Source organism: Propithecus coquereli, unplaced genomic scaffold (genome assembly GCF_000956105.1).
Source record: "Propithecus coquereli isolate 6110/MARCELLA unplaced genomic scaffold, Pcoq_1.0 Scaffold84, whole genome shotgun sequence".
In the NCBI taxonomy this organism is placed as follows: Eukaryota; Metazoa; Chordata; class Mammalia; order Primates; family Indriidae; genus Propithecus; species Propithecus coquereli.
Genome location: NW_012154618.1, coordinates 496,003 through 522,338, shown reverse-complemented (window position 1 = coordinate 522,338; position 26,336 = coordinate 496,003). Strand labels below are relative to the sequence as shown.

At 42.9% G+C, this 26,336-nt stretch overlaps 1 protein-coding gene across 3 annotated transcripts in view; it reads right to left on the bottom strand.

Annotated features, from left to right (window-relative positions):
- Positions 1-26,336, bottom strand: part of GFRA1 (GDNF family receptor alpha 1) — a 193,023-nt gene that overhangs the window by 132,730 nt on the left and 33,957 nt on the right. For 2 of the 3 annotated variants that reach the window (XM_012663931.1, XM_012663932.1), the window contains exon 5: positions 5,991-6,005. The exons of the other annotated variant lie outside the window; for it this stretch is intronic. In XM_012663931.1, coding sequence (XP_012519385.1) covers positions 5,991-6,005 — 15 coding nt within the window. The remainder of the gene's footprint in view (positions 1-5,990; positions 6,006-26,336) is intronic. 3 annotated transcript variants of the gene reach the window in all.

Genomic DNA, 26,336 nt, shown 5'->3' with positions numbered 1-26,336 from the left:
ACATGGTATAGCCTCTTGCTCCTAGGCTACAAACCTGTATGGCATGTCACTATACTGAATATTGTAGGCAATTGCAACACAATGGTTAAGTATCTAGCATATATATTCCTAGAAAAGGTACAGTAACATTCTAGCATTATAATCTTATAGGACCACCAGTGTATATTTGGTCTGCCATTGACCAAAATATTGTAATGCAGTGCTGATTGTACTCATAAAGTTTGGGAGTAGATTCAATGAGAAAATGTGTGCAAAGTACCTAGACCAATGCCTGGAATATAGAAGGTACACAAATATTGGCATTATTATTAGTATCCCAACAAAAATTTTAAAAGGACAGACTGCTCTTCTTAAGAGCTACCATCTCAACAGAAGAATTTAACTTTCTCCCTTTCCTGATCTCGCGATTTTAAAACCCAAGTTAGTGGTAGAAGAGACTAAAACCTCACCCCAAATTCATGCCCTCCACTTGGAGTGGGCACACATGAATCTGCTACAAGGAAAGATCCACCCCAAGGTCACCTGGCAGGGAACAAGCAGCCCTGCACAGCCCACACAGAATGTAATAAATAAAGCACCTCTGAGAATGTGATTATTTAAATCTGGTTATCAGTTTCCTCGGATATCTCACTCTCACACACACAGACATGCACGCGTGTGCGCGCGCACACACACACACACACACACACACACACTCACAAAGTGAACCTATATAAAATTAAATGGTAATGCTGTTCAGTCTGTGCTGGAAAGATGCATGCATTTCCTACATGACTCTGAGTAGTATATTGATTCCAGACACAATAGGGAGATGATATACATACAGCGTAAATAGTTGCATCTAGGAAGTGTGACCAGGGAACCAACCACTTTCCACCATAAAAGTGTTAATGCATTTTTCTCATTTACTAGCTAACCATCACGTAACAACTTGGAATGTTTACCTGGAAATGGTAACAATCAATTTAATTCATTCACCGAAATCCCATACCCATAAAGAAAATAATCATAATGCAAAACATTTTCAGGGGGAACATAATTCATGGCTAAAGGGTCATAGCTTTATGATAAATTGGGTTTTCAGAAGTGGTTGAGAAAACCTAAGACCAGCCCCAGCAAGTTGACCACAAGTTTGAAATATGCAAATAGCTCAAGTCAAGCTCATTATAAATGGCAGCAGGCCCATGTTACCGCAAGCCCACCCCAACAATTTACAGGCTGGGGTTGGCTGCCAGAAACCAAGCTGTGATTTATTGTTCTCTTCAAATTAATAAAAGCGATGCCATCCATTGTGAATTCTAGTACTTACCCATGTGGGAAAGAGCTGATTTTTCAAAATGAGCATGTACATTACTCTTTTGAAACCATATTCTTTTAACCTAATTTGCAGCCATGAGGGAAGTCTCTGCTTTCACCCAAGTTATCTAGAGGATAGCCAAAACCTGTACAAAGGATATGTCTCTACTTTATTAACTCAAATCCACTTAAAACTTCTCAAGATAGACTATCAGCCCAAAGCCAAGCAGGGTCAGGGATTTCTCCAACTCTCTCATTTTACAGATGAGAAAACTGAGGCCAGAGGTCAAAGCACCTGGCCCAAGCTCTCTCCACAAAGGCAACAACCTTGCTGGAAGCACAATCGAGGTTTCCTAAGCACTGGCCACCAATCTGAGATCAGAGGCCATTCTGGCCACAGATAGATTTAGTTTGTCTCTTTAAGCTTTAATTAAAAGCTTAAAAATTATAAAGTTTGCCATGCCATCCCAATTTACTGGCTTCTCTTGAAACTCCTGGATATCTGGCAATTGTGAATCCAAATTCCTGCCTGGTCTCACTCTGCAGAGTTGGGGAGTGGCTGCCCATGGCAAAAGGGCATGGCGTCTGTAGGGGACCATAGTCCCCCAAAGGGCCTTTCTTTGTTGCCAATGTGGTCCTAGAGATCTTGAAATTTGCTATCTTTCCTCTGCATCATACTTAGCTGGGTTAAATATATGATACATATGTATGTATTGAAGAAAAGTGGTTTTTTTAAAGATATATGGGAATATTTTAATGCTGTCTTTGATGAGCATAATTGGCCAACCTTAAGGAGAGGAGGTATAAGTCACAGGCGCAAGGCCCTCTGCAGGCAGAGCAAGCAGAAATCAGGCACTCAGCAAAGGAGAGCTGGGTGGGAATGGGGCTGCCTGTTCCCATTGCCCAGAAGAGCAGATTCACTAGGGGTGGCAGTTAGGGCCTGAGCCCGCTCAGCACTCAGCCCTGGTGCTGGCCTGCACTTCTCATGCACTGTTCTTGTGCATCTTCCCAGCATCCTGAGCGGGCGTTTTGAAATGTAAACATGACCATGTCACTCTTCTGCTTCACACCCACCTCGGACTCCCTCCCTCTGCGTCCAGACTGCACGCCTGCCTCGCTCTCCTTGTTCACTTCACACCACTCCCCCCTTCACTCTCGGGCTCCAGCCACACCCCAGTTTCTTTCTGTGCCTGGAGCATCGGGATGTCCCCGCCTAACAGGCTTTTCCTCTGTGATACTCCAACACATGGTCCTTCTTGTCATTCTCTGGCTGCCCCATCTAGAGTGGCCCTCCTAGCCACTAGCACATTACCCTGAGATATTCTCTTCACTCATCCCTCTCTGAATTTACCTTGTTTATTTACTGCATGCTTGGCTACCCAATGTCTCCCAAAACTAGGCTGTAAGTTCCATGAGAACGGGGGCCTTAGCTGTCTTGTTCACTTTATTCCCTAGGCCTAGAAAGTGCCTGGCATGTTTTTACCGGTTTACCAGTTGCAGAATAAATACGCTGTGCACTATGTTTGAGAGGTATCACAAATGACTTGAGTTGGAAGAAAAATTTTTGCCTTTACAAGATCCTGGATCCCATTGAGAACTGGAGAGGAGGAAAGGCTATGCCTCTTTGGGCTCGGAGTCGTTAAGGGACTTCAGTTGACAGTGCATAGAGAATGAACTCAACGGTGAAATCTTTATACTGTGCCCACTTACGCTTTAAAACACTCTGCTGAGTGGTATTGCTCTGATTTCCAAGCCGCTGTTCAATTTCAGAATCAAGGTTGAGGCTACGGATGAGCATTCAAAAGGTGCTTCAGTAACCTCAAATGAGGCATGTGTGTTTGTGTGTGTTTGTGTGTGTGTGTGTGTGTGTGGTCCTGACTTCATCGTTATTAAACAGCTGGCATAAAAGTGCTCTGAAACTAGAGATTCTAAACATGCATGCACATACAACATTTTCAATTGCATTTGATGTTGTGAAGAGCAATTCCACGGCACTTCAGAATTCCTGCGAGCCACCCAGTGGCTCGTGAGCTCTGTGGACAACAGGGAATGTAGGTCAATTAAGGCTCCTTGAAAACGTGGCCCTGTGGCCCTGCAACTCTCATTTAGAAAGGCCCAGCTGCAGGCCCACTGGTCCTTGACCGTCCTCAGACCCTGTGGTCTAAGCGTCACAGCAAGTGGCATTTACAGATGAAAGAACAGAAAGAAGCTACAAAATGGCAAAGGAGCACGGGAGAAACATCCTCCCACGTGCACGCACCACAGATACAGCAGAGAAAAGCCCAGCAGTATCTGCTATGCTGTCACCTACTATAACAAGATTGATCTGTAGTGAAATAAAAGATAATGCAATCCAGAGGAAATAACTTCTGTTTCCTCTGAGAATGTCTGATGTTGTCAACTGCAAGCCTGCCTCCCTGCCAGGACGTGCCAGGGTACACAGCAGCCTGAACAGGCAGGGACTCCTCTGGGCCAAGTCCTCCCTCCCTCGCTGCCAGGAGCACACACTTGCAACACAGCATTTCCCCACAACCGCCCAGGACTCCTTGGCCGAGCCAAAGCTAGCAGGGCCCGGATGCCCATGGTGTGTTCAGGAAGGCAGAGCCACTCAAAGTCGCCATTGCGTGGATGGGCTTCAGAAGACAACCCGGTGGCATCTGTTCATTGGAAGCCACATGGTTTTCTGTTTGTTGATTTCTAGCACAATTCATCGCTCCCATGTTTCAAGTTAATGGCACAATTCCGGCCCAGAGTTTCAACCACAGAAGACATTTATGGAGATCATGGTTTTAGATTTTGTCTCTAAGACACGGAACATTTTGTCTTGGTCTGATATGACAGTCGCCGGCTGAACGTTTTATTGAGTGATATTTTTGTAAGCAGAATGGCCAGAAACAAAGGTACGAAGTGGGTACCAGCTGGCGAGCTCTCTGCCATCATTTCAGAGAATGTGTCTCTGCACGAAATGGTCCGATAAGGCCAGAGCCGTGTAAATAATTCACAAAAGCGAGTTCAGTTCTCTCCGTTTGAAATCCTAGTAACGTCTTAGAAGGGAGCTGCTGCCCACCTCGCACAGGGCAATGGGTAGCTAGCGGATTCCGTCTCTGGCAGATGCTATTAAGTCTCGATAGCCAGTGATTTGTAGATGATTATAACTTTTGCTCTGCGTATCATTGCTACTGACAGGCAAATCGCATCAATCGAATGGCATGACTGATTAAAAAAGGCGGCAATCTTGACAATAGGCAGTCTGGTAAGCCATTTTTTATGCCAATTACAACGACCGTGAACGCTCACCATTGTGTGCAGAAAAGCCAGATCTGACTCAAGCCTCCCCCTTTGCATCGCTCGGAGCCTCAGCACACACGTCCTGACTTTCCAAACTCATGCGTTTTGTGTTTCAAGGGAAGAAACGCAATTCAGTGTGGAGTGGTGCTTGCATTCTAGCTCACAGAAAAAAATATAATATTCTCCTCCCAGAGTGCCCCACTGACCCCCCAATTTGTCAAGGAAGGAACTCACTGCAGCAACGGGCCCTGACAGCAGCGCTTTCAGTACACGAACAGTCGCGACACCTTTTCAATTTTGTTCATCTCTTAGTCTCTAGCCAAATGGAACTTATTACTTAGAGCTTGTTGGGATTTATGAATTATTTATAAAAGTAAGTCTATGACTCTAGACTCTTAAAAGACAACACAACAGTACCCTCATTGTTACCCACTACTGCGCTTCTATCAGAGAGAGCAGATATTCTCCCTAACGCAGGCTGCATGTTTGGGGTGAAATAACAGTTGTGAAAATATCAAGCCTGTAAGATTATTTGGAGTCTATTTATGGAATGCCTGGATGTATTTTTAAACCAGTCTCTTTTATTCTAAGCCAGCCTTGGATTCCAGAAAGACGCAGCAGATGTGTGTTGTGTTACAAACATATTTCCCAGCTTGAATATAAACAGTGATGCCCTGCCACTTTTACCCAGTAGTGTCAAGCTGTGATAAAAAGACAATTCCCCCTTAATGTGTATCTAGAATGTTCAACAAGGAGGCTATGACCCGTGAGTCTCCTTCCCAGAGCACAGTGGCTATGCATCCTAAGTAGGGACTAAAACATGGGGCAGAAGACTTGATGTGGGGTTAGGATTCTGTCTCCAATTCCCCGGAACACGTGACCTTGCTGGTAAAACAGATGACACTGCACACCCTCACCTGGCCCTGTCTCAGTCCCAGCTGGAGAGGCTGTGAGGCACAGCCAGGTTGAAGGGCACACAGTGGCCAGCCAGCCATGGCCTTGCCCGCACCTCCACGGCAGCAACATGCTTGCTTGGCAAAGAGACTTCCACTGGCCCTGGCGTGGGCAGCCCTGACCAAGTAGCAGCTGGCCCTGACACCGGAGCCCCGAGGGACAGGCGCCTTCCACCCGATTCCCCTCCAAAGACACCTGCTCCTCACCGGTCCCACAGCAGCCCTGCCCCTGTCAGGGCCCAGCCATAGACCCCTCCCCCATCGTCCCTGCCCCAACTATCCAGTTTCTGCCCTGCCCCCAAGTGTGAGTCAGAGGAAGAAGCAGAGGCTGGACAGCCCACTGTCCTCATGGTGCCCCCTAAAGTCCACATGACACATCCACAGAGACCTCTCTGCACACAGGCCAAAAGAACACAGCCAATGAGAAAGCAGGCAGGAGACGGTGACACTTACCTTGCTGAAAAACATCTGCCAGGAGAGACAAAAATCGAGGAGGGGAAGGGGAGAGAGAGGAGAAAAAAATATTAGCATCGATGTTGACAAGGACAATGTAATAATCATAGCCAATATATACTAACTGTATTAAGCATTCTTTGCACAATATTTCCTTTAACACAAGAGACAGTGGTTAAGAGCTCAGGCTCTGGAATGAGCCTGACTAGGTTACTACCTCTGTGACCTACAGTTCTCTAAACCATAAAATAGCTAGGATTATTGGAAAGATTAAATATATTGTCATATGTTTTAAGGGCTTAGAACAGTGCCCAGAACATAGTAAACAGAAAAACTGGTGGTTATTATTAAGAAATATTAATTTTATTATTTCTGCAACCACCTTATAGGTTCAATTATCATTCTCATTTTATAGATGGGGAAACTGAGGCTCTAGAAGGTTAAGTAACTTATCAAAGAGCACAGAGGAGCAAGCATGGTCAAAGCCTGTTAGACAGGAGAAAAAATATTAATGTATTTTTTCAACAAAGATTTGAGAGGCTACTATACGCAAGCACTCTCTCTGGCACTAGAACACACATATCTAGTGAAAACCATAAACAAGCAGTCACTGACACCCATCCCTCCCAATGGTACCCACTAGCATGACTTTTAACATCATAAATGCATTTTGCCTGGTTTTGAATTTTGGATGACTGGACTGGTACAGCATGGGTTTTTTCTGCCTGGACTCTTTTGGAGTCCTCCATGCTGTAGCACATAGCAGACCATCCATTCTTACTGGTTTATAGTATTCCACTGTGTGATTATATGGCAATTTATGTCTCCATTCTAATGTTGGTGGATATTTGGGTTGTCCTCAGTGTCTGGCAATCAGGAACTGTGATCAGCATTTTGGTGCATCTCTTTTGGTAAACATATGTACATATGCCAGGCACTTTTTGACATCTCCCACGTGCATTCGGGCTCCCTCTGGCCTGTACTGCCCCCCAATCACCCCAAAAGTACTCTCATCTGCTCATTCTTTCTCACTCAGTAAGTTAAAGACAGAGCACTGGCAGAGACACAGAGAGCACCCCACAGACGTGAGCAGTTCCTGCCCTGATGGTAGGGTTGTAAAATAGCACAAAACTTCTAGAAGACAGTTTGACAGTGTACATAGAAATGTTAAACATGCGTTCCCTGACCCAACAATACCATTTCTAGGACTTTAATCTAATGAAATAACTAAAGGTATAAAAGAAGTCTACAAGGATGTTCATCATGCTATTATTTATAATGGCAAAACACTGGATATTCCAAAACACAGGACTCAAACCAAAAATAATATACCCTATACAATGGATTATTGTGCAGCTATTTTAAATGATTATTTAAGGACTTTGATTACTTTTAAATAAAAATATCAGATAGGCTGGGTGTGGTGGCTCACGCCTGTAATCCTAGCACTCTGGGAGGTCAAGGAGGGAGGATTGCTTGAGATCAGGAGTTTGAGACCAGCTTGAGCAAGAGCAAGACCCTGTCACTACAAAAAATAGAAAAATTAGCCAGCTGTCATGGCATGTACCTGTAGTCCCAGCTACTTGGGAGGTTGAGGCAGGAGGAGTGCTTATGCCCAGGAGTTTGAGGCTGCAGTGAGCTATGATCAGGCCACTGCACTCTACCTGGGATGACACAGTGAGACTCTGTCTCAAAAAAAAAAAAAAAAAATCAGATAAAAAAATGGAACATATAATCCTGAGCCCATTTATGTACTGTGTGTGTGTGTATGGCTACGTGAAGAGAGATCTGTGATGATGATTATAGAAATGTCATTTATCTGCAGGAGATGGAATTTGGGGTCTTTTTTATATATTCTGTAAGCATTTCTGTATTGTTTTAATTTTAAACAATGAACACATCTTACATTACAATCTAAAGTTTAAAACTAAAGTTATTGTCATCACTGCTCTCAGTTGACACAAGAAACGCCAGCTCCTACAAGGTCACAAAGTGCCAAGGGTCCATGAATGGTGTGGATGAGACACACACCTGGTGGGTTAACAGACTGCAAGAAGAGACCTATGGTGACAGTTTCATTCCACTTGGGCACACTTGACCCTCATGAGGAGTGTCACTGATATCCACACCCAGGCTCCCAAGGGCACATCCAGGCCAGCGGCCGTGGCACAACTAAAACAGATTGTAGGCTCATAACTCCCACGACGTTGGCTAAAGTACCACCATGTCTTTCACACTCAAGAAAGCCAAGTGGGATGTAAATAGGCCGTATCAGTGCCATTACAGGACAACCTTGACGTTGCTCTAATTTGTACCTGCTATGCGGAGTCTCCAACCTCAATAATTCATCATTAGTACAAATTCGGAGCCAGCAGTATGTGGGATGCCACTGCCTAGACACTGTGAGAAGGACCGTGTGCAGCTTCCTAAATATACCACTTTCACACATGTTTGCTTCCTGGAACCCACAGTCTGAATCACCCACCTTCTGACCAGCCTGCACACCTGGTGGAGTCCTCCTACTCAGGCTTCAAATGTCACAGCCCCTGTGAAGTCTGTCCCCACAGAGAGGGAATTCACTTTCTGCCTCTGTGCTCCTGGAGTAATTTGTGCATTTTGCAATTATAGCTCGTATTATAATGAGTTATTTATGTAGATCATGAGCTCCTGAGGACAAGAGCAATGTGTCTTAATCACCTTTGTGGGGCCTAACTACCAGGCATGGTACGTTCCCACCCAGGAGGGTGGGAAAGAAGGGTGGTCTGTCTTAGCTCTCATCTTGTCCAACCCCCTCATTTTACAGATGAGAAAACTGAGTCCTAGACAATTAAAAGATTTTTCCCAAGGTCACACGTGGAGTTAAAGGCTGAGCCAGGACGACAGAGATTCATTTAACCTTAATGAAACACAAAAGCTCATCACTGTTATTAGCAAAGTAAAAATTAGAGATTTATCACTCCCCTCTAATGAATACAGACAAAAATTTTCAACCTTGAAAACATCAGTGAAATAAAATCAGTCTTTCAAATACGGATCCAGTCTCGACATCTGTCCAGAATCCTCAACCTCATCTCTATGGCTTTTGACAAGGGGCACTTCCTTCGAGATTCAGTGCTGACTTGAATCACCGGAAAGTATCAGTGGACAGGGAGGAAGGAAATTCAGGCAGGGATTTAGTGATCTTATTCTTCCCCATTCCATTGTATATTTCACGCTTTAGCAGACAAATCTGCATAGAGTACTGTTCATATCGTCTATTCCAAAAACTCGTATAGGCTATTTTACATTTTTTTCCAAAAACTCCTTTTCAGCCCCATTTACATTTTGCACCTTTTTATTCAAATGTAAATTTTAATAAACACTAGTATAAATATTGCAACAATTTTGCACATGAGCTATCTTGTAATTTACACTCTAAATTTATGTCTTTCGTGGTCTGCGGTATAAATCATTCCATTCTTAGTGATATTTATCTTTTTGCTCTGTATAATAATGGCTTAGGTACCTTCTTTAAAACATCACTTTTCCAGACTGAAACAGCTATCCAGGCTCAGGCTCAAATGATTCACAGACAGAAGAATCGGAAAATAAGTGAGAAGTAGTTTCTGTGCTGTCTGGCTACGTTTTAACCCACAAAAAACTGTGCACATCGGAGGACATTAGCCATAGACATGCTCTCGCCACCCATTACTCTGGTGTTCCTGAGTCCCAACCATACAGAGTGGCCACTCGTAAAAATCAAAGGGCCTCAAATTTAAGTGCGATATTCTCTTTTCAGTCTAACCAACCACAAAGAATTATTCAGGAATCAATCACCTACAACAGTGGTCCCCAACCTCTTTGGCACCAGGGACTGGTTTCATGGAAGACAATTTTTCCATGGACCAGGGGAAGGGGGGCATGGTTTTGGGATGATTCAAGTGCATTACATTTATTGGGCACTTTATTTCTATTATTATTAAATTGTCACTTGCCACTTGCTGATAGGTTTTGATATGAATCTGCAAGCATTTGATTTATTATGGTCTCTGTGCAGTCAAACCTCTCTGCTAATGATAATCTGTATTTGCAGCCGCTCCCCAGTGCTAGCATCACTGCTTCAGCTCCACCTCAGATCATCAAGCATTAGATTCTCATAAGCAGCGCGCAACCTGGATCCCTTGTGTGCACAGTTTACAGCAGGATTCGTGCTCCTATGAGAATCTAATGCCGCCGCTGATCTGACAGGAGGTGTAGCTCAGGCAGTGATGCGCACAACGGGGAGCAGCTGTAAATTCAGGTAAAACTTCCTCGCTCACCCACCTCTCAACTCCTGCTGTGCGGCCCAATTCCTAACAGGCGACTAACTGGTATGGTCCATGGCCTGGGGTCATAGGGACCACAGATCTACACACTCTGAGCTCGGCTTTCCTTGTTGACGACCTACCAACCTAGGCATATTCAAATACCCACGCCACGGTGTTGGGAAGGTAAAGTTTGATAATTTATACAAACATTTTCCCATCCCATCTGCTGATCTGAGAATAAGACTCAGGGCCATCTTTTCTGCTCTCACAGGAATTAGAAATCATGCAAGTACAGAGTTGGAAGTCACCAGCAACCACTGTAGCCACAATCAGGTTGAGCCCAAAGACACCAGGGACACTTGTGCAGAGGAAATGAACTCCTTCAGACAAAGCTCTGCTCATACTCACTTCCCAAGGGAGAAAACCTCAACCACAATCATTCACATGAACAAAGAAAAGCCTGTTCTCCGGCCCCCACCCCCAGTCCCTGGAGCCATTCTGGTCCTATAGATAGATGAAAGGGCACGCATGAGCTGGCGATTCACATGCGGGAAGAAGAAAATAAGAAAGAAGGAATGCACTCAGATTTGCCTTGCTCAGCCCTGATGTCCAATTGCTTCAGTGAGGAATGAGCACCAAGGATCCTTGCCCCTTCCCCCACAGCTACGGAGAGATTCACACCCCAGAGATCGTTAATGCGCTGAGTTCTCCAGAGACAGGGGCCATAAAAATACTAGATTATTTATTATTATTAATAAGTTATGGCAATTAGGCTGGGTGATTCCTAAACGTTGCTGATTAAAAACTTTCTTGAGTGCCACTCATGCACATGGCCAGTGTTTACCTCGATTAAAAAATGATTTAACTACACTCTGGGTGAACCCCTCTCTTGTGCCTGGGTTAATAATTAGCAGCGCACAGAGCCACGCGGGTTAAGTGAGTTGGCTCTCCTTTATTTATCTATTGCTTTGTTTTATGAGGAGAACGGAATGGCAGTCTTATTGCCCATTCAGTCTGCTAGGAATAATTTACTATTTCCATCCACAGTCCATAACTATGGTTAGAGAAACCCTCACTATTATTACAATATCACACTTAGCCCACATCCCACAGCATTACAGATATGCCAAACAGTGAAACTGTGCATGATTTCTATAAAACTGGGGGAGGTAAAGTTACTAGTTCTCAAACAATGTAATCATACGACTCTCTCAATTTTGCTTTCTTTTCTAGGTTAAATTATAGATGAGGGGAGTTTAGTTTCTTGAAAATGCATGCACTTAACTCCCATTTAAGAAGTCTCACCTGGGGAGACAGCTGTCTTGCGAGTCCTCTGTGGTTTGAGCTACAGAAAGAAAATTCCCTTTCAAGTCCAAGTGCTTTTCCTGTAAAGCATTGTGAATTTTACTGGGATCCGACTAACCAGAGCCAAGGAAGGGAACAGCTGGAATAAAGCTGCTTCCTTAAAGACAGTCAGGTTCATCATTAACCAAAGTCAATTTCAAAATCAGCTGAGCTGCCTCCCTCACCAATTTTCAAAAACCAACAAGCTCTGCACATGGATACAAAGAGTAACAGGAATTCAGTCTGTATGCTTCTCCTGCAAATCTCAGTGAATGAAGTGAGTTCTTTTTTTCCATGTTCAAAACTATGGTCCACCAATGCCTGCCCTCTTGTTGAGTACCAGCGCTCCAGAGTAGTTCCGCTTTCAATTTAAAGCCCAGATCAAACACGCGGGTGGGCTTCCCAAAGAGGGCAGGGTTAATCGCTTTATGATCCAGTGCCTTGTCACCACATGATTATGGCCACTGGATCCCAAAGACCTGGGATCAAGTCCTAGCCCCTTACCAAACGGAAACCCAGAGTCACCACTCAACCTCTTGTAGCCTATATTCCCATCTATAAAACGGGGATGATTGGGATTAGCTTTCTCCCTGCCATAGGGATATCACGTGGATGGATGAAGCTGGACAATTTACTCAGCGTGGAGCACGTGAACTTTGCAGTCTGACACTTGGTTCAGTTCTGGCTAGGCCAGCTTCCTAGCCACGGTGGACTAGCTATTTAAACTCTCCGAGTCTCCATTTCCTCATTTGCAAAATGAGGATAATAAAACTTAACCTTCAGAACTCTTGTGAGGACAACCAAAAGCATGTATGTAAAAGCACTTAGCACATGGTGGCTGGTTTATGGCACACGTTGGACAGGTGAAAGTCAATGTTATAATAATAATAAGCAATAGAACAGGCTAACAAAAAACTAGGTCCTAAAGTCAGAGCTGGTCCCGCCTTGGGTTGTGTGATCTTGAGAAAATTACAAAGCCTTGGTTTTCTCATCAGTAACATGCCAGTAACAATAGCTACTTTCTGTGCTACCTCAAATTATCGTAGAGACTAAATGACATAATGTATATAGGAGGACACAATGACTGATATGTGAAAAGTCTTCTACAAATTACAGTATTATTATTCAACAAGCATTTATTGATTGTCTACTATTCGAAAAACCTCTGTGACTTGTATAAGACTATAAAAGGATCATGAGAGGAAAATTCATTCAAATAAAATGAACATTTTAATTCTTTCTTGTCATCCTATAACTACATACCATTGAGAAACCCCAAAGCAATTCTCAAATATTACCTATAAATGAATTATTTTAAGCTTTGAGATCAGAGATCCAATGATGTCCTACCTTCAAATACCAGCGATCTAAGAGCTTGTGATCAGAACCCAGAGGTTCCAGAAACCCAAGGCCTGGCCTTTGGTTTTGGTACCACTCACTCCTTTGACATTGCCTGTCTCCTCGGGATCCGTCACTGTTTCTCAAGACCACCATTTAAGAGGCTCAGTCAGCCCTGCTCTGGGCTTTGACCAGTGCCTAAAGCCGCATTCTCTGGTGGGTAAGGGTCCAAAGAGGTAGGAACCGCATGAGGGCGGCTGATTTGGCAGCGCCTCAGAGAGATCTGCTCTACTCCCTATAGTGGGGTTCTATAAAGAATTGGCCTGAGAGAAGGGTTCTGCTGCTTTATTAAATGAATTAAAGTTTGAACACAACAAACCACTTAAGCAGAGCCCCTTCCTGTCCAGGTGCAGGTCTGCCTCTCCCGGAGCATGGCCAGAGTCCAGAGCTTGGCCTCAGTGGCACCACATGGGGGCTGTGATTAGTTTTCTGTGTCTCCAGAGCCAGACAGCTCGGGCACTCGTGTGGCCACACAGCCAATATCCACGACTCTCCTGCTTCCTCCAGGCAAACTCCGGCAGCTCAAACTGAACAAGCCCTGGTGAGCCTTGGTAACAGTGTTAAGGACTGACCGGAAGGCCACCCTCCTCATCCCCAGCCCTCAATGCCAAAAACAACAAACGTTCTTTAATGCTGGAAGGCCTTTTATCTCACTCTCCTTTTTCCTCTCTGTCTTGTTTTGGATGTAGGCCGAGGAAAGTTCTCTCGTTTTCCTTGCTCCTGGCCTCCTTTCACCTTTTATCATGTTAGATATGAAGACCAATACTTTGCCTGTCACTGTTGTACCTCTGAAGGCAGGCAGTGTTCAGTAAATGTCTTTTATTTGTGGATAAGAAAAAAAAAAGCCCTGAAGTATCTTCCTGCTACATTTTCTAGGGAATGTGCTACCAACATCAATCTTGGGCTGTGCTTATAACCCATCAGCCTACACTGACTTGGAAAGGCAGTGCAAGAGACATGAGCTGGTAAGTCCTACCATTTTTATGGCATTCTATCCCTAGTATATCTCATTCCTAGCACAGAGGGATAAAGCTCTTAACTACTGAAAGAACATAAAAAAATAGATTTAGGAATAATACTTTTTATGATTGCATTCTGTATACTATGAAAGTTATGTTTGAGTCTGCTAGTACTTTATGGGGCTGATAAAGTAGAACAGTATGGCTTCCCAGCTAACGGTATATTTTATATCCATTTAAAATGTTTTCTCTTAGATTGAATTACTTTTTGAGTAATTATAATAAGACTAATCCGGGCTTAATGAATTCATGTACAAATACTTTAGACTGCATTATTAAAATCTCTATGATATGAAACTACATTAAACCCAATCCCTGTAGCAACCAGTGTTTTTCTTTGAAAAGAACGGCATACATGAACTTCTCTGAATTCTTTTGAATCAGCTAACTGAGAAAACATAAGCTGCCACATTAGTAGCCCAAACTAAAGAAGAGGTTGACAAGTAACACTGTGCTAATTTCCCTACACTTGCATCATTGAGTATCAATTACAGTATTAATTAGGAGTCATAGAAAGCATTTTTATTAAGCATCCCCATATGCAAAGGGCTGAAGAGTTGGCCCATCTTCCAGAAGAAATCACATTATAGCTCTGATTAGCAATGACATAAAACCACTATCAGTAAAATATTGAAAGGGAGCCCATGGATATCAAGCCTTATATTCTAAAAAGTCTCCAAACATAGTAGTCTAAATATCTGGATTCTAGTTCGCACTGTAGGCAAAGCCACTCACGTTCTCTGAGATTCGGTTCCTCCATCTGCAAAATGATTTGTACTCGATGATCTCTAAGGTCCCTTCCAGTTCTAAAACGCGATGGTTTTAAGTTTAAAATTACACACATTATATCAAATGGGCTCTCATTGCATATAGCTTATTCGTCATCTTATCCATGCTAAATTACATTCACAGAAAAAAATTTCATTTCTTGCAATTCACATACATCCACAAACACATCCATAACACAGCCTGTGATTTCAAATTTATCCCAAGATATTATCTCGGTGGTAAAGTATTTTTTCCCATTACAGATAAATTATAAGCCATCTGAAACCTTTAAGGTTCTCCTGCCTTCTTGAATCAATGTCTAATCCCCCCACCTACCCACCCAACCTACACTTCCTGAAAGATGCTCTTTCACCTCCATTTCTAAGTCAATGGATTAATTTTATCACACATGTATTCCTCGGCCAGGTCTATGAGATCCAGGTTTTAATCAGATGGGTTTCCCAGTTTCCAACATTCAAATTGAATACTTACAAATATCCAGCAGAATAAATTTCTCTCTTTGCCAGGTGATCATTATCAGGATGGACAACTTTAAAGTAAACCTAAGACAATGACCATCATCATTATTCTGATGGCTTGGCACAAATTACTATCAGGGGAGCTCCCAGGAGCCAGAGACAATTAAAGTCTGAGTTCTGAGAAGCTGCCCCAACATCATGCATGGTGATCATCATGAAATGGCCCCAAATCTTTCAGGAGGAGGTTCAGCGACATGATACATTCTAGTTTGACCTCAGTTTCTGGAGACACAGGTTCTGGCCTGACTCTACTATAAATTGCCTGTATAAACTTGGACAAATCATGTCAGTATTCTGGGTTTCAGAAAATATCTGCAATCTCTTCTAGTTCTAAAGTTCTACAATAAATATTACCAGGATATTTCATTAGGGCCCCTTGCTATATGCTACCAAATTACTTGCACATCTCTCTTTGGCACACTTGTCACTTTCTCTCTCTCTCTCTCTCTCTCTCTCTCTCTCTCTCTCTCTCTCTCTCCAGCTAAGGTAAAAACATCATGATGCCAGGGATGTTTTGTCCATGGTAGTCCACAAGCCCAGGGTAGAATATTAGAGCATAGTAGGCACATATGTTTACAGAGCTTTCTATATATCAGGTGCTATTTTAAGTACATTACCTAGATTGCCTTAATCCTCTCAATTGCCCTAGAAGGTAGTGATTATTATTATCCTTATTTTACAGGTAAGGAAACACAGGCCCAGAGAGGTTAACCAAAGCTGCCAAAGGTCATAGGGAAGCAAGTGAGCTGGGATTCAACCCAAGCAGTTCTGGCTTCAGAGCCCAAATTCTTAACGACTAAGCAACACTGTCTCTCAATGAATGCCCAATTGATAGATGTGCAGAAGATGGACAAGTAATAAATATGTCTCATCCCTTCTAGAACACCCCAGAGAGATGAGTCACATCCATAATACTTTTAATGTCATAATCCCCATGTTTCTAGACCCCCGACTATCTGTGGATTTGGATCCAATTGCAGAAACTGCCTGATGTACATTTACTTTTTTTAAACTTTATGAATTCTCTTTTTTAAAAAGTACAATTGTTTCAGTAGGTTTATGGCAATGGCTAAGGTAGGGAAAGAATGTCAAGCTGGATTAAAAGATGAGAATTCCAAGAAGAGAATAAGGAAAGGGATAACAATACAATAGAAGGAAACACGACCGAGCTACAAAGATGTACACAGCTGCCCTGATCCACCTGCCATCCAACCAGAGTTTATGAAGAGGGGGTCTGAGAGGTGGCAGAAGAGGGAAGAGGTAATACAGTGCAGGAAACACACGTGCGGGCTCTGGAGTCGGAGGGCTTGTGTTTTGATCCTGGCTCTGCCACTAGGAAAGTTAGAGACCCTCTTTAAGCCTCAGCATCTCCATCTGATACACTGGGACAACAGAGATATGGTGCTGTTGTGAAGATTACAGGAGATCAAGCCTGTAAAGACTTCACACAGTGCCTGGCACATAGAAGGCACTTGATAGAAGCAGGTAATTTGGGCGGAGATTTATAAGAGATTAAGTGTCAGGATATCATTAAGATCAACAAAATTCTTTGGCACTCTGGCAACTGTGCTTGTGATGAATAAAATATACAAATGTACATAGCATTTACACTGTTATTAGGTATTATATGTAATCTAGAGATGATTTAAAGTAACTGTATATGAGAGGATGTGCATAGGTTACATGCAAATACAACACCATTTTATATAAAGGGTCCTGGAACCAACCTCACAAGGATACCAAGGGATGACTATACTTGCACGGATTCTAAAAATCAAAAATCAGAGATTTCCAGCAAAAAATCACAGTCTACTCCTATGCCCACCTGCCTCCAGCATGGGATGATGCAGCCCAGGGAAAAAACATAAGAAAACATCTCTAGCGATGGAGAATTCATTTTCTCCTAGTCGTATTGGTCCCTCTGGAAGCAGGATCAATGTTTACCATGTGAGCAAACATTAAAGCCCAGAAGTATTACCCCACACTATCATATAAGTGCTAGTATTTTTCAGAGGTAGTTGGAAGCAAGTAATTAAATGTGAACTCCAGGTCCTTCATGAATCTTTCAGAGCACAGGTCTCTCTTCTGGAAGGTAGTACATTTTCTAAAGTCACCCACTCGCAGGCGTGGGTAGCCAACATCGCTCTTCTCTCTCCGTCGTCCACATCACAGCCATGCGTGGCAGGAATGCATGCTGTGCTGGGCTCTTTGACAGTGAAGCCAAGTATTTCCGGGAAGGAGCGTAGCCAGAGAACTGAGAACACCTTACAAACAACCTCTGCAGCTGTTCAACCTGAAACATTTCCATCCTTGTGGAGAAGAGTCAGCAAGCAGTAAATGTGGTTACTACAGATCATACCCCACTGAGTGCCTTTTCAAGAAAGAAGTGGCTGTTCATATGACAGTGTAAGATTCTTTTAAGCCAATACTATATGATTCACTGGCTCAACACAATCATGAAACGTAAATGTCATTTTCATGAAGTATTTGTGCGACTGGCTTGCCAGGAGCCCCCTAAAAAAAGGATTCCAGCATCTTACAGGGTTATAAAAATTTTAATCATGCTTTATATGTGTGTGTGTATTTTATTTTGTAGAGAAGGAGTCTTGCTATGTTGTCCAGGCTGGTCTTGAACTCCTGGCCTCAAGCAATCCTCCTGCCTCAGCCTCCCAAAGTGCTGGTATTACAGGCATGAGCCACTACACCCACCATATACATTCTACATTTTTTTTTTCAGGCACCATGGTTAACACAGTGTTCCTCCTCCCTAGAGGATGCAGCAATAAGGTGCTATCTTGGAAACAGAGAGCTGCTCTCAATGATAATTGAACTTGGATTTCTTAGCCTCCAGAACTGTGACAAAATAAATTTATGTTCTTTATAAATTACTCAGTCTCATGTATTTTGTTACAGTAGTACAAAGAGACTAAGACAGATGGCTATAATAAAAAGATAGATAATAACAAGTGTTGGCAATTACGTAGAGAAATTGAAACCCTCAAATGCTGCTGATGGGAATGCAAAATGGTGTAGCTACTTTGGAAAAGAGTCTGGCAGGTCCTCAAATGGTTAAATATAAAGTTTATCATATGATTCTGCAAAACAGGTCCACACAAAGACTTGTACACAAGATTTCATAGCAGCATTATTCGTAATAGCCAAAAAGTAGAAATAATCCAAATGTCCATCAACTGACGAATGGATAAAGATAGCACATCCATACAATGGAGTATTATTTGGCAATAAAAAGAAATGAAGTACTAATACATGCTACAATATGGATGAACCTTGAAAACATTATACTAAGTGAAAGAAGCCAGTCACAAAGGACCATATATTGCGTGGTTCCATTTACATGAAATGTCCGGAACAGGCAAATCTAGAGACAGAAAAATCAATGGTTGCCTTGGGCTGGAAGGGATGAAGAGGGTGACAGCTCAAGGTGTGCGAGGTTTCTTTTTTGGAGTAGTAATAAAAACATTCCAAAATTGACTGTATAATGGATATGCAACTCTGAATATACTAAAAGCCATTGAACTGTAAACTTTAAATGGGTAAATTGTATGGTAAACTGTCCTGGGTTTTTGATACATTTCTAATGACTAGCAATGACAACCTCTGCCTCCATGAGCCACAGCTAGGCAAGCCAATCTCTCACAATCGCATCCAGCTCTTCATCCCATGAACACGTCCAAAGAACCACACTCAGGTGCTAGACACCATAGCTAGAGAAAGTCATGCCCAGATGAAAGACAGCATCTGCCCAAGGAGGGTTACAGCCTGGTGCCTCTGTCTCTGCCTGGGCCGGTCCAATACGGTAGCACCTAGACATGGGTACCTACTCAGCACTTGGAAAGTGGGAAATGGGAATTGCAATGTGTTCTAAGTAAAACACAGATACTGGATGTTGGTCGGCAAAAAAGGGAAAATAGCTCACCAATAATTGTTTATATTAAATTACATGCTGACATGATATTTTGGATGAGCTCGGTGAAACTGTTATCATTAAAATTAATTTCACCAGTGCTTTTTAAAAATTTTCTGACTGCGACACTAGAAAATTTTAAATTACAGACGTAGCTCACATTATGTCTCTATTGTACAGCTCTGGTCTAGTACAGATCTTGAACAATAAATAAATCATTGATTCCCCAAGGTTTTGGAGGATTATTTTATTCAGACTTCTAAATGGTAATGAAATTTGAAGTCCACTCAGCAGTTATAAAATGCCTGCTGCTCTGTAATTAAGGAGGTACAAGCGGTTCCTTGTTTGCTGCCCTCTGCCAGTTGGTTCCTCGGACCAGGGTGGAAGACGTTCGGCGTGGCCTTTTAAACATTGGCGTGCCCGGGTCTTTACAAAGCACAATGTTTCCCAAATAAAGCAGGCCCAGAAACTTCAACTGAACCCTTTAAGATGCATGATCAAAAGGGCTGCCTTTTGAAAATGATTAAAGATCTGACTGATGAGAGACCACTATTCACAGAAAGGAAACTTCTTCTCAAAGGGATTTCATCTAGAAGGGGCCTTGCAGATCATCTGTGAGGGTTTCCCTGTCGGCCCACACTCGTGAACCCTACATTGTTGAAGGGGCTTTTTGCTTCTCCTTCCTGAGATTCCTCTTTGATCCACACGTCCAGGGCAAGGAAAACAGAGCTTGTAAGACGGAGGCAAACCCTAAACTTCTGGCTTGGCTAAAACTTTATAAAAATTCCGAGGTACATATTTACCCCAAAAGAGGAAAAAGAACGGACCTCAGATGTGGCAGGCTCTAGTGATCAAGATGTTATCACTAAGTGGCAGAGCCGAGACCCCTACCAATCCGCCTGGTTGCTTCCTCACCCAGCCAGTGACCAGAGTCGTGTCCACTGCCCCTTTCACTCTCGCTCTTTGGAGATAAGAAAGATCTGGAAGTGAAGTTACAGTGCTGGCAAGTGGCAGAGCCATGATTCAAACCTGGACCTGCTTGATCCCAAAGCCAATGCCTTAACAAGCACAAAGCTAGTGTCATTCTTTCAGTCCACAAATGCTACTCCCTGCTGTGTGTTGTGGGAATAGAGGGTTAGAGTGATTTTTTAAAAAGAAATACGAACTAGCATCCTGCCTCCTCCAATGAGACACTCTTAAACTCCTGCATCTATTCGTGTTCAGAATCTCCAGCAGACTGAAATAGAAGATAGTTTTATCAGCTTAATTGTCTCTGTTCTGTGCAATATGGAAGCAGAGACAAAATATCCCAGGGCCCTTAATCTGTTCTGGGCATGTCATGGATCTAGGTGGGAAACGCAGCTCTTAATTCCATATTCTGTCACATTCGATCTGTTTTCCTCCACGTGCTCATGAATGACAGAGCGCACCCAGGACCACGCTTGTGCTAGTGCTTAGGAGGGGCCGTGCATCCTGCTCAGTACTGGGTGTATCCAGAGACAAATATCCACAATCTCTGCCCTCTATGATGTGCCTCAGTTAGAGCCTATCAAGTTATTTTAAAGGGCCTGTGTTTTGGGCAAAGTGTGCTGTAAAGAACAAAGCTTATTTCTGGAGCCAGTTTGTGGCTTGAGACGTCTTCAAATTATAGCAGTTGTTACAAAATGTACCTGACTTAGAGTTTCAAAAGAACTGGCTGTAACAGGGCTATTTCCAGATGGGCTTTTTCAGGGCCTGGGTAATCAAAGCCCTCATTTTCCACTCTCCTCCCACCACCCCCATTATCTCCTAGGCCTGGTAGTCAGTAAGCAAATGGCTGGCTTAGAAAGCCCACAGTGTATAATTTGAAAAGCTAAGGGAATTATGATGGAAATGTCGCTGCAGACCACCGAAAATCTAGAGGCCTCTCATAAAGAGGTTTAAAGGTGTCTCAGTCATCTCCCAGCTAAGGACTCCTAGGAAGCCAGCCAGGATGGCTCCCAAGTGTGGCCAGGAGCTCAAACTCCTTCTCTATCTCTGGCTCTGGTGGGCAGAGTAATTCCCCCCTCCCCAAGATGTCCATGTGCTAATCCCTGGGACCTGTGAACATGCTACTTTACTTGGCGAATGGGACTTTGCAGACGTGACTACAGTAAGAATCTTCAGATGAGAGGCTATCCTGGATTATCCAGCTGGGCCCAACCTAGTCACATGAATCCCTGAAAGTGGAGGATCTCTCCCCCAGAGAGTCGTGATGACAGAAGAAGGGTCAGAGATGCAATGTTGCCGACTTTGAAGATGGGAGAAGAGACCTCGGGCCAAGAACTGCAGGTGGCCTCTGGAAGCTGGAAAAGGCGAGGAAATGGATTGTCTCCTAGGGCCTGCAGAAGGGACACAGCCCTGCTGACTCCTCGATTTTAGCCCAGTGACACTCATACTGGACTTCTGACCTGTAGACCTGAAAATTAATAACTTTGTATTTTAAGCCACTAAGTTTGGGGTAATAAAAAATTAATACACTGGTTATATGCAACCAAACAGTGAGATACTCAGGCAAAGAGGGCAAGTGACCAGGGCAGTGATTAACAGTTAAAGCAGCTGGCTTAACCAACTAGTCAATTTTGTCCAAAAGAAAACTCAAGTATTTCTCAAGAATGACCCAGTCTAAGACAGAACTACAAGTACAAATTGCATCAAAGCACTAGGCCATAGAGAAAGAGCCCAACACTCCGGATTGATTCCACATGCTCTTGTTGGCCCTACAGAATCCTCGGTCCTCGTTCACCTGGGGCTTGCGCAGCACCAACAATAGTGTCAGAGAGACCTCTTCTCATGTGGAAGGAGATCAGGGAGAGGAAAGGTAGTGTGCCCAGAATCTTATTCCTAAAACTCCAACCCTCCCCAACCCTCCTTAGATGCTGTATGATGTGTTCAATGAAGATCAGGTATTTGGAGTGACTCGTGAAGATGAGTAGGTGGCTCCCGTCCTGGGTTAAATATAAACCTATAGACGATGCTTCTATGCAGACGATCAGCTATAGGACTGCCCTTTGCCCAACCCATGCACGTTTTAAGCAAATATGTTACACTATGGGGACCCAGTTAATGAAAGAAGACTGGGTAATTGGCGAGATGGGTGGGCATCCTTCTCCTTTTTTCCCTACTGATGAGATACTAGTTTATCTTAACCAGTTCTCACCTGATATGGATAACTGTGTTAGAGAGGAGGGTGCTCCAGAGTCGTGTATCTGCACCACACCCCTAAGGAGGCTGCCCTTTCCCTGGGTTTCCCTGAGCAAATCCCTGCTGTGTCTTTGACTCAGGATTTTCCAGGAGCTTCTTTTGGTCATTTTGTACTTTACCAAAGGATCCGTCTAAGGGAGTACTCGCCCATCCAGCTGATCGCTTTCTGGAGCATTTTATCTCATCAACCCAAACTGTGTCATCAAATGGTAAATAGGGTAACTGGAGACTTGCACACCTGTCTACAGTGTGGCTCCTAACCAAAGGGATCCCTGACACACCACGGTGATTCTTCACAACCACCATTTCCTGAGCGCCTACTCTACTCCAAGCACCTCATATGAAACTTTTTATTTAATTCTCAGGACATCCCTGAAAGATGAGTATTTCTATCTCATTTTAGGGCTAGGGAGACTGACACAACTTGCCCAAGTTCACTATGATACTAAGGGAAGGAGCTGGATTCAAAATTCGGTCTCTCTCACGCCAAAGTCCAAGCTCTTCTCACTATGGTGAGTGGTTTCTGAGACGGAAACTGTATCTGCTCCTCAGAAGCTCCTGGGAAAGTGCTACCATGAAGATACACATATAGAAAGGCTGTTACAGGTCAATTCTCATTGAAATCTAGCTTCTGTAGCCAGGGCAGGGAAGAGTTCTTGATGAGATAAACAAGAGTGGTTTCAACTCTGGAAGTATTTATTGAGCAACTATTTACAGAGGCCATATATACAGGCAAGCCCGTGCCCCCACCCTCTACTAAAGAAACTAGACACACAGCATACAGACACACACACACACACACACACACACACACGCACACAAAATTTAACATAAGAAAGAGAATAAGTACTTTATCAAAGCTATCAGTGCAAGCAAACAGTCATAGAAATAAGCAGCAGCCAAAACAATGGATTGAGTAAGCTTCAGAGAGGAGGTGCAGTCAAAGTAGAAGCAGAAGGAAAATGCGAGGATGTGGAAACACAGAACGTCTCTGGATGGAAGCAGCATCCTAGTGCTCTTAGGAAAGAAGAGAATGAGGAAGAAGCTGGAAAGGTAGGACAGGGCTAGATTACAGATGGGGAAAGACTTTGAATATGATGTCAAGGAAAGCTGGGACGTTACTTTACATTTCTAATATATTCTTATGTATATTTTAAGCTCACTTCATGGGGAGCCACGAAGACTTCTGATCAGAGAAGTGAAATGTTCATAGCTGAGCTTTAAGCCGATTCCTGAAAAAGACATGGGGATTGGCAAGGGCAGTGGGTCCGTGAGAAGGTGACCAACCAGGCCCAAGACCAGTCCTCATGACTTTGTGCCTAGATTTCTAGTCCCAGCAGGTTCACAAGCTGGCTCCGTGGCATAAACCAAGCGTTCAAACTTCCTGAGCCTCAGCTTCCTCGTGTCTTAAATGATGAGTGGAACTAAATGGGGACTAAAATCACATCCACCCCTAAAATGTTCTGATTCAAAGTTATAAATTTATAAGCACAACAAAAAATGTTCCCTCATATCATGTAAGGCATGAAGATAAGTATTCCTAAGATTACATGGATCTCACTGTGGATTTGAATTATATAAATGATCTAAAGCATTTATTATAATGTGTATATGTTAGGTAAATCCAGGGTAAAGCTCCTTGTTCTCGATGCTGTATTGATTAAATAATGCTTTCCTTTCCTGGTCTTAACAATTATCCCCCTCTTCCCTTTCCCAAATTCTAGACCTTTCTCTTTCGTCTTAACTAAAAACAGCTGCCAATCTTCTCCCAACTCACCTGCTTAGTGAAGAAAAATAATCTGTTGTAATACAACCATAAATTTAAATCCTAACTACAATATGAAAGCTAATGCTCTGTGACAGGCATTACTTCACATTTCCACAACACCTAAATCAAGACCTGGGCACACAAGCTTATTTAAAACTAATTCAACCAGGTTGTGAATCAACTGCTCTTCCTCCTGCAAATAGAACTATTGTGGAAGAATCGTCCTTAAAATGTGGCCATGTCTACAGCAGACAAGTAGATGTTATTACTGGGATCGAATTGGGAGCCCCGTGTAGAGAGGGCAAAGAAGAGAGAAAGAAAGGAGAAGGGGACCTCTCTATTCCTTTCTCAATGGCTCACTTTCTCTTCTTTCCAACAAATAATCTGATAATTCAAACCAGGGAGAGTTTCAGGTAAGAGTTCTGCCCCTTTATGTCAAACTATCCAAACTTAGATAGCTGGACTCTGGAACCTACTATAAAATAAACAGGTTAAAAATTAAACATATTCCGCACTATTTAGAAATAATGTGAGCCAAAATGCCAGTGATTTCATCCTCCCGGGGAATATACATTACAGGATGTAATTTGGCAGCCCTCCAAGAATTTGTCTTAAATAGCTGTCGGGTGATTTAAAGAGATGAGAATTTTAGTGCCTTGACTTCTCTTTAAATATACACCATTTGAATGAATCCATTTGTTGTAAATATCAAGGCATTGTGTTTAAAATTTCATACCTAAAAAAAAAAAGTTCTAGTCCGTGTTTCTTCAAACTTTTTAAGATACTTAAATGATTCCTAATTTTTAAAAAAAAAAAATACTAATCCTGGTGTTTAATGATGATAAAGGACTTGTCTATTTTTGTAACAAATCACCAGAACAAAAAGCTATTATGGAGTAATTAAACACCACACTCGGCATAGATACAGAGAAAAGAAGAATTGCAAATTATTTTTTACAGCTTGTTCTGAAGTTTTCTGAAGTGGAACTCATTTTAATCATTAAATTCCTCAGAGGTGTTAAAAAGTAATCAGGAGGGTTATGTGATAACCTCCCATTCCAGGGCTCCAAAGCCTCAGATCCTCCCAGGGTCTCCAACTAAGCATTGTCACCAGGCTGACATTGTCACCAGGCCCCATCTTTGATAAGCCCATTCAGAGATAACTGCAGGGAAGCCCACTTTTCATGTGTTTTTCTGTTTGGGTAACTCTTAATGGGGGCCACAGAGATCTCTGACCTTTAATTAAATATAGTTTGCTAGTTCGGTCCAAAGAACAAGTTATTTTAAGCTCAGGCCTAAATCAGGATTCTAACAAGCCACTTTTACTTCTTTCTTGTTATTTAAAAGGTACGATTAGTTTTAATTGAGTTAATCAGCTTTCTGAACACACTTGGCAGTATGTAAGCATATTAAAATATAAGGATTCCCTGCCTTAGAGAGTTCCCAAGATTAATTCCCAGCATCTCAGAGCAATCGAGTTAATGATTTCCCCACACAGACACTCTACGCGACACTGCCACAGCCCGGCCTGCTTCAGCGGGGATGCAGAGTCCCCTTGCTTTGAACACCAGCAGTTCACCATCCTCTCCTGTGACCAGAAGCTCCTCTTAGTCACCTGTCCCCTCTCACCATCTCCCCAGGGCCAGGACTCAGTAGGTGCTCCCAACCTATCAGCATCTTCCTCTATCAAGGGCATCTGGTTTGGCCCAAATGGCTTACTCTTTCAAACCTGAGCAATCTAAATACTTTGGTTTCTTTTAACAAACACACTACTTGATTTCCCATCCCCCACCCCCCGCCAATACAACTTATGTATAAAGGCCCATCTTACATAAAAAGCTGGAAAAAAAGAATTATTTTCCTTAGACACCATTGAACATGGCTTTGGGAATGAGTCTGTCATTTACCATAATCGATGTTCCTTGAGGTGGATGACGGGAATGGTCAGGTGCATATCAATTCATTTTTGGATACGGTTCCTTTTGTCTCTTTCCTCCACTCCTGGGTTGAATGAGCATTTTTAATCTCTTTACTCTTTGGGAGAAGGCAGAACTGTACTTATATTTACAACTCTGAT